General features: G+C 51.0%; 1 protein-coding gene across 2 annotated transcripts in view; it reads left to right on the top strand.

Moving 5' to 3' along the window:
- Nucleotides 1-871: 871 nt before the first annotated feature.
- The window catches only part of PAX5 (paired box 5), a 128,162-nt gene continuing 119,796 nt past the window's right edge, over nt 872-9,237 (top strand). The window contains exons 1-3 of one of the 2 annotated variants that reach the window (XM_038124857.1): nt 872-1,230; nt 5,549-5,613; nt 7,595-7,723. In XM_038124857.1, the coding sequence (XP_037980785.1) occupies nt 1,145-1,230; nt 5,549-5,613; nt 7,595-7,723 (280 nt within the window). In that variant the 5' untranslated portion in view covers nt 872-1,144. The remainder of the gene's footprint in view (nt 1,231-5,548; nt 5,614-7,594; nt 7,724-9,237) is intronic. The other variant, XM_038124858.1, reaches the window with a different exon arrangement.

The raw sequence follows: 9,237 nt of genomic DNA, 5'->3' as shown, positions 1-9,237 counted from the left end.
TATTTTTCACCTGGTCATGTGAAAATTCCCAAGAAAGTTCAGGGCTGTGAGAGAGCCTGCTGTGTGGAATGCCCTGAGTGCTGCATGGAGGAGCAGAGTCTCGTTCTTGGTCTCCATCCTGGCCCTCGGCACGTGAGATGCAACTTCTGTCTCAGCAGCATGGCCAAGACTGTGCTGAACGGGGAGGCTTGCAGGGCCCAGGGATCTCAGCTGCCCTGTGTCATGGCAAAGCTACCAAAAGCACTTGATCTTGTGTGATGTACATGTGAAAAACCGGTCAGATTTATATTGGTTTAGGGATTCGCCACCTTTTCTGGGGGCACGGCATCAGCACAGCTGCTGCTGGTGGTGAAGAATCTGCACCCGAGGAAGGGCTGGTCTCAGAAACCAACCCTGCCTCAGCTGGACCCTCTGGAACATGAGCAGCTCCCTTTCCCTCAGATTTTAAACTACTGAAAACACAATGATGAAAAAAAAATTTTGAAAAATATGAACTATTAAAACCATCATGTGTATATTAAAATCATAAAACAGGAAAAAGATATGCTGGTGTATTTATTCCAGAGGTGCAAATAAAATACAATATCTAGCCTTCATTTCACTTTGAATCATAACAAACTGTAGATATTAATGACAGCATTTCTGTAAAAACAGTAATTTGCTACAAAAGAGTCCATGGCAAAAAGTGGTCTTTGGTGTGATTTGTTTCTATTATTGCCAGTACTGCTGATTAATAACACACATTTTCAGTTAATTTTGGATCTCAGCATGCCCTTTAATCTTGCGTTGTTTCTTTTGTCTTGCTATTACAGAAAAATATATATTGTATCCTGAGGCCCAATTCCAATTACTATAAGTTAATCTATTAGGTGATAAAGAACCACACAGGCAGGAAATGTGTATGTGAAAGTGAAGATGTATCTCAGGATTTGCTAGGGTTTGGTTACCTTGAAATGATGTTCTCTGTAAATCTCAGAGCATGTTCTCTGTCTGCGTGTGATAACCAGAGCTTTGTTTTGGATGTTGTCCCAGGTATTATGAAACCGGGAGCATTAAGCCTGGAGTGATTGGAGGATCAAAACCAAAGGTCGCCACACCCAAAGTCGTTGAAAAAATCGCAGAGTACAAGCGCCAAAATCCCACCATGTTTGCCTGGGAGATCAGGGACAGGCTCCTTGCTGAGCGAGTGTGTGACAACGACACCGTGCCCAGTGTCAGCTCCATTAACAGGTAAAGCTGGGGTGGCTCTGGGCTGGGGTGCTCCCTGGAAGCACTGTCACCACGGCTCTGTCTTTCAGCAGGGCTGGGTGTTGGGGCTGTTTGTAAGAAAAGCAGCTTCACCTGTTTCCCTAGGGCTCTTGGGCCTGGGGAGCAGCTGTGGGCTGACCTTGGTGGCTGAAGCACCACGGACGATGGGGGCTTCCTAGGAGTGGGCAGGTGCTCCTGCCAGCCTTGGCTTCTTTGCCATCCTTTCCCCTGTTTGTGAGTAGAATGACCCTAAGTGTTTGCTACAAGCAAAGCCCCTGTTCTGCTCTGTGGGGTGAGGGTTCAGTGGGGCAGGCTTTGCCCAGGGGGGACGCTCAGTAAGGAGGGTGGAGGGTGGCAGTCTCTGGGTAAGAAAGGACCCAGGTCATGGGTCTGAGGTACCGTTTTGTCACCTGACACCCGAGTGGTGCTGCTGAGACATTGGCCCTGGCCTGTGTTCGCTGTGAATATCAATGGGGGAGTTTGGTTCGTGGGGTCTGAGGGCCTCCACTGTCTGCTTTTTGCACTGGGGAGCTTAGGTGGCCTGGAATTGCTTTTGTGAAAATGCAGGGCAATCTCATTTGGAGACTGAGTCCTATGTTTGGGTGTTTTGCCATGGCTTTGCAAGTCAGGGCTAGGCCCATAGAAGGCCTGCTTAGGGGCTCTAACCTGCTGCCTTGTCCATTACACCTCCTGTGCCCACGGTTTCCTCCTCAGTCAAGTGATGTATGAGGCTGGAAAAACCCAGTGAAATACTACATGACATCTCCAGCCCTGCCAGAGCAATAGTAAGAGATGCATACTTGAATAGCAGAGCTTTTGGGCGGCCCTGGCAAGCAGGGTTTGTTAATTTTCACTCTGTTCTGGCCTTCCTCCTCACCACGCCGGTGAGATGATTTTCACTTGTGCAACTGCATGCAAATTCTTTGAATGCAGCTCGCTATAAAATCTCTCATTTGCGTCCAGACGTGAAATAAATTGATGCAATATTCTTTTATTGGCTATCCCAGTCTGATTTGCATTCATGGAGTTGCCGCTTGAGTAGCCGGAGTGGCTTCCCCAGCGTTAGGGGAGAGCTCAGCCTCTGCCTTGATGGGCTAAACGTCGAGTCATGTGTTGGTGGAAATAAAAGAAAAAATGGGTCAGTTCACGTGCAGCCTTGCTGCTTGGGAGCCCCTGCCTTGGCGGCTCCAGAGCACCATGCAGTAGCGCTGGGGACGTGGTGTCTTCAGTTTAAAGAGGGCTTGAGAAATATTACAGACACCAGGAAAACCAAAGGAAACTATCAAATACCTAAGGAAAAGCTCTGCTTCCATTAATGTCAGTGAGTTATGTGAGAAGCAGGGCTGTTACAAGCAGTCCTCTGCTTGTGCAGGAGAACTTCACATGTCCTCCAGAAAACTACCAGAAAAGGCAGTCACAGCTCTAGGTAATAGGGAGATTTTAGTAGGTTCCAGTCATATTTTGAGCCAGTTTCCACGTTCCTCTTGCTGCATCCTTGTATGCTTCCACACTCATATTGCCCACACCCCTACTGCCCTTGTATCAGGCACCAAGTTTTGGCTATAAATCTAATTCTTTTTCATCTGCTTGTGACTCTGGCTAAGATCTTGTTTGCAATCCCTTTTAAGAAATGCATGCAATCTGTTTGAGTCAATCTGTTTACCCAGACAATTGTTTTTGCCAGCTTAGGAGCTCATCGTGAAAGCCCAGACTGAGCAATAATGTGACAAGGAACCTGGAATTCAAAACACTTAAATGCTAAATCCTACATTTCCAGCAGCCTGTGGGGTTTATCCTCATATTTAACACTGGGTGTATACTTTGGGGCTTTCCTGGTGGGAAACGGTGCAGGTCCCTGCCCACAACAGCCTTGTTCACCACTGAGGTACAAATGGGGGGCTGCCTGGTCAGCACAAACCTGAGCCTTGGTCTTGCTGATGGTTCCTGCCCTGCTGCAGCTGCCATTTCTGCACGGGGAGGACGGAGGCACTGCTCTGGTTCTCTGTCCCTGTCCCCATGGTGTGGGTGTGTTCCCTGTCCCCAGAGCTCCACGTGTGTTCCCTGTCCCTGTCCCCACGGTGTGGGTGTGCTCCCTGTCCCTGTCCCCACAGCACCAGTTGTGTTCTCTGTCCCTGTCCCCATGGTGTGGGTGTGTTCCCTGTCCCCCGAGCTCCACAGGTGTTCTCTGTCCCTGTCCCCACAGCACCAGTTGTGTTCCCCATCCCTGTCCCCACGGTGTGGGTGTGCTCCCTGTCCCTGTCCCCACAGCACCAGGTGTCTTCTCTGTCCCTGTCCCCACGGTGTGGGTGTGCTCCCTGTCCCCGCGGTGTGGGTGTGTTCTCTGTCTCTGTCCCCGCGGTGTGGGTGTGTTCTCTGTCTCTGTCCCCGCGGTGTGGGTGTGTTCTCTGTCCCTGTCCCCGCGGTGTGGGTGTGTTCTCTGTCCCTGTCCCCATGGTGTGGGTGTGTTCTCTGTCCCTGTCCCCATGGTGCTGGGGCTGTGTTGTTCCCTCTCACGGTGCTGATGCTGCTCCTGTGGAACTTTGGGGTTTATGGGGATGGACTCCTGCATCTCATCCCTGCTATTGAGGGGGCCTTTCAGCAGACAAATTTGAGCTGCTGCCTCTATGTAGGAGTGAATAATAATAATTACTATTAATTAATAACATTAATTTTAATAGTAGGCTACCCTTCAATAGCAGAAGCAAGTCTGTGTGGTTAAGACTTAATTAATCATTGTGATTAGCTTTGCTCAAATCAGCTGAGAGCTGTCCAGCTGCTTTCAAGTGCTGCAGTCTCCATTTCTCCAGAGATAAAGATGTTTATGTCAGAAGGCCCTGGACACCCTTTCTTCACCATGACAGCCTTGTGCAGTGGGCTGTTTGACCATGCAGTCCTGTCTCTTTGGCTGTCCCAGCTGTTCCTGCCCCTCGCTCTGGGCTGGCTGCCCTGGGTGTGCTGCTGTAACCCATCTCCTGGTTATGCCGGGCACCCAGCAGCTTCACTCTGGGGCTGGCAGCTGAAAGATGGCTTGTGGGCAGAGCAGACCTCTGCTACCTCCATCAGGCTCCTCCAAGGAATGGGATGGGAAGGGATGGCAGTGCATCCTTTTCTGGGATGGAGCTGGGTGTCACCAGTGGTGGTCCTGGGCCTGCTTATGGGGCTGGCCAGCAAGGAGCTGCTGTGAATTCTGCAAGTTTGCCCCGAAGTCCACTCCAACTGACAACTCTCCTCCTCTTCTTGCTTTCAAATTCATGGCAGTAGGAATGGGAAGGGAGTTTGTCAGGCACAGGGAGGGGAAGTGTTCACTCTGGCATTGCTGCTGTGACAGTGGCAGGGGCTGGGGAGTGTGTGGTGAGCCAAGGGCTCCCTCCTCCCAGCCTGAGTAGTTCCAGTTCTGCTGCAGACGCAGCCTGAGGCAGAGCTGTGAAATCTCCAGAGGTATTTCTGACGCTGTGTTTCTTCATAGCACATGGGCAGGTCAATAATGTGTGTAGCATCTCCCCGGAATCTCCCTTCGTAGCAGGTACCCTCTGTCCTGCTCCACCACACATGCCTTCTGCTTCATCCGTGTCTCTGAATCCTCCCTCATTGATGTCACTATCAATCAGAGCAGAGTCTGCAGGTACCCCGTGATGATAAATGTAGTCATTCAGCTTTTAAGATTTGCATTTATGCCAACACTTAAAAAAAAATAAATTTGGCTAAGCTGCTCCTTTCCCAAGGTGTCCAAGTGCCTCTAGCCATGTGAGTGTGCTCTAGGAGCAGCCTTGCAAATGTGTCCCAGCACCCAAGAGTGCAGACCTGCTGGGACCTGTGGGCTCAGAAGGTTCCAGCTCCCTGGGGCGGGGGTACTGGCCTGCTGGCAGCTCAGATAGCTATGGGTTTCTCTTTCCTGGGCAGGGAGGGCTGGGTCCTCAAACCCACCGAAACACCAAACTCTGAAGCATCCTGAGAACCATGTGGATGCAGTCCTGTTGGGTGTGCTCTGGGATGACCTTGCTTGAGCAGGGAGGTTGGATAGATAAACTGCTGTCAGCTGTTGTCTCTTCCAACCCAAACCACCCTGTGATTCTGTGGAATGCCACCCTGATGACTCTAACAGCAGGGGCTGGGGGCACAAATGTGGTCTTGGATCCACCTGCCAAACTTTGGTCTTTCAGTCAATGATGAGGGGGGCATGTGCAGAAAGGCATTTTTTGTATTGATGTAGGTGTCCTGCGCTGAAAAAACAGTGTCTAATGCCTCCTGGCATTGCATGCCTAATGCTAGCTGAGTGGTCATGTTTTTCCATTACCCACAGGATCATACGGACCAAGGTGCAGCAGCCACCCAATCAGCAGGTCCCGGCTTCCAGTCACAGCATAGGTAAGGAAAACTTCTTTTAAAATACATTAACAAAATAATAATGGATTACAAATATTCTGAAGAACTTTTAATCATTCTTATGGACAGATAATTCTGCATAAAACACTTCAGCACACGTGCTAATGTGCCTTCTTTGTCATTCTCCAAGGGCTGAACATAGTAAATGAATTTTATAAATACTGCTAAAAGGTTTTGAATTTTACTGATTATTATGATAAATAGCTTTCACCATGAGACAGAAAATTGAAATCTAAACCAAAAAAACCCCACTAATAGGGGTCTATAGAATGTCAGATAATTAAAGTAATAAATCAAGAAAGGGATACTTATTCATAACATTTTCTGCATCATTAGTCAGTAAGTAGTTTTGAATGTGTTTTTTCCATCTATCAACCATCCCTTCCATAGTTCTTTGTGCACTTGCAGTCTTGAGTGAAGAGGTAGCAAAACTTTCTGAAACTTTTAATTCAGCCTCAGAACAGTGAGGCTGCAGCCTAAGGGAGGTGATGCTGGTGGAGGGTGACCCAGAGGAGACCCCAGGCTGCTGAGACGCCCTCAGCCCTTCTCCTGGCCGAGTGTCTCTCTGAGGAGGGTGGGTGTTCCTGTGCTGCAATGCAGCAGGGGTGGAGGGGCTCAGTCAGGGCTCATTCAGGACTCAAGGCTGCTCTCTTCTTGTCCCTGTTCCATCAAACCCGTCAGGGCACTGGTCAGCCCTTGCTGCATAGGAGGTGGTGGGGGGCCCTAGTTCCTCTCTGCCTTTATGTTGTCACCTGTGATATGGTGAAATGCTTGCTGCTTCTCTCTTGGTAAGGGTGTGCTGGCACTGGGAGAAAGGGAGTGGAGGTGCAGAGCAGCCTGCACTTTTTCAGCTTGTCAGAGGAGTCATGCTGTTGACCCCACGCCCTCAGCCTGTCTCTCCAGAAAATGCCAAAACAATCTTGGGCAAGAAAAGCTCCCTTTATCTCACTGTGGTGGCTTAAGTGCTTTCTCTTCTTGAAGAAGTCAAGAACAGAGAAGAAAAATCTTGTTTCTCAGGGCTTGGAGTTGATAGAGGGAGCATGGATTCCTGACAGGGGTTGGCTCCATGTGAGTCGTGTCTGGGGGTCTTTGGTCTCGTCCCACATGTGTAGCCCCCCATCCTGTCCTGGAGGTCTGTGTGGTGACTTCTAGGATGTAGAGACATGGCAGGACAGGCTCAGCCTGTAAGCTGATGGGGGTGATGGTGGTGCTCCCTCCTCGGCCTGCCTCTGTGAAGCCTTGGACACCCACAGCATCACAAGGGCAGTGTTTGCTGTGCAATCTGGCACATCCAGACTGCCCTTGAGTGACTGCCCTCACTGGACACAAACAGTACCCTTTTCTGAGGGCTCTTCCAAAGCAAAATGGATTTGGGTCATTTTTCTGGGAAGCTCAGGTCCTTTCAGCCATGCATCCCTAGGCAACAGCCGCTGTGCAAGGTCTCCGCTGGGCAGAGGCTAGTGGCATGGTCCGACAGGATGCGCACAGCACAGCACAGCAAGTGCAGGGTGCTCTGCTCCCAGGAGCTTCCTGTCCCGGGTACCCTCTTGTGGCAGCTCCTCTTCTGCATGACTGTGCTCCCAGCGAGCTCTGCCCTCCTTGCTGGTGACACGGGCTGCTGTGTCACTGGAGGGCCTCTGCTGTCCCAAGCCATGAGCTTTTCCACCGAGCCCTGTGGGAGAAGGGGGGTGTCTGAGTGCCAAGGAAAAGCCTCTCCTGTCCCTCAGCACACAGACCCAACACCTTGTGATGGGGGCAAGGGCTGGCCATGCCTCTCCTCCCATGCCCATGGCATGCTGCTGGAGTGGACTGGGCATGGCTGGGGTGGCCAAGGGCTCCTCCTGAGCTGGAGGGGCCACGATGGCCAGCTGAGCCCCAGCCCACCTCCTTCATGCCATGGGGGCTTTTGGGTGAGCTGGTGCCCGTGTTGTCCTGCGACTGACTGCCTGTGCTTGCCTTGCAGCCTCCACAGGATCAGTCACCCAGGTGTCCTCTGTAAGCACTGACTCTGCTGGCTCGTCCTACTCCATCAGCGGCATCCTGGGAATCGCCTCCCCCGGCACGGAGAGCAACAAGCGCAAGCGGGATGAAGGTAGCAGCAGCTGTTTTCTGGGCTGGCTGCACACCAGAGGGCTGGGGCAGGGCTGGGGTGGTGCTCTGTGTGTCTGGTGTGATGGAGCTGTGCACATCCTCTGCAGTGCAGTTTGGCTCTGCTTCAGCAGGACTTTGCCAAGGTCACACATAAGCCAGGGACCCTCCCAGCGACCCCGTGGCCAGGAGCAGGGGCTTGTCCAGATGTTTTGGAAAGCTATGGCAGTGTGTCAGTTTTGAGCCAGGCCTTCCTCCACACGGTGGAACTTTTCCCTCCTGCCAGTAAATAGGGGAAGAGATACAGTTGTGTTGACTCTGTGGCCACCTGAAATAGGAAATATCTGCAAAGTGGCAGGAAAGTAACTGCATAGACATCTGCTGTGCTGCTTCTCTCAGGACTTGCTTCACCAGGGACATTTGTCAGTCTGGAAGGGCGGAAGAAAGCACAGTCCAGTGGTTGTTGGATGTTGTTGATACACTCCTCAGGTCCACAGGGTGTGTGGTCCTGTTTTGTTCTGCATCTCCTGGAAACAATGTTTTGGAGAGAAAGGCACCAGAGGTGGAGTGAAAGGTACAAAAGGAGAAATTCTCTGCTGGTGTCTTTTTAAAGTACCTTTACTTTGAAGCATTACTTTCATTTTGGAAGAACCTGCTTAGAGAAGCAGAGGCCATCGCTGTGGACACAATTTGTATAGCAGAGGGGACACCAGAACTGTAGTGGGGCTTTTTCAGCTAAGGATGCAGAGGGCATGGGGAGGAGGGGTGACTTTCCTGCTGAATCAGCCTCCTGCCTCTTGCTGAGGAGCATCCGTCAGTTCCCCAGCTCCTGCTGCTGGTGCAGGTCCAGCAGCGCCCTGCCAACAGTGCAGGTCCAGATCCCTGCACTGCCCCCTGTCCCTTGCTGTCCAAACCCTCCTGGATGGAGGGGGTGGTGGGGGTAGCCTGAAGCTGTGGTGGCACCCCTCAACCTGCCCCCCATCCCCTCGCGGAAGCACAGCTGAAATCAGCAGCCTGGTGCCTGAGCTGTACCGGCAGGGTCACGTGCCCGTGCATCCTTTAGTGGAAACACATGATCAGGTTGCAGAGTAGACCCAGATTTACTGAACTGGGAGAAAAACTGCAAGAGGCTGGGGGGCCAGTTTCAGCCACACAGGAACTAATTTGATGGTGGAAGTACAAAGCTCCTTGTGCTCAGGTCCTTGCTAAATATACCATTGTTACTTAACTCTGTGATTATACACCTGGGTTTTTTTTTTTTTTCCAAATCCAGGTTATAAATGCATAGGTAAATATATGCATTAAAGCTGGTAGGGTGGAAGTTTTATGTCTTACCAGCCAGGTCAGAAGACAGGCTGTCTGTATTGATACCACGTGGCTCCTGTTCCACAGAGCCATTTTTTGGGCGCCTGTCAGAAGAAACTGCTTTAACTGCAGAGAAAAGGATTAAGTGTTTCCTTGAAAAGAAAAAGCAGTTCCAGAAGTAGAGCTGAGGACCTTCTCAGCTTTTTTCAGCTC

This window comes from Motacilla alba, chromosome Z, assembly GCF_015832195.1.
Source record: "Motacilla alba alba isolate MOTALB_02 chromosome Z, Motacilla_alba_V1.0_pri, whole genome shotgun sequence".
Taxonomy (NCBI): domain Eukaryota; kingdom Metazoa; phylum Chordata; class Aves; order Passeriformes; family Motacillidae; genus Motacilla; species Motacilla alba.
Note: the sequence above shows the minus strand (reverse complement) of the source record. Positions and strands in the feature narration are given on the sequence as shown.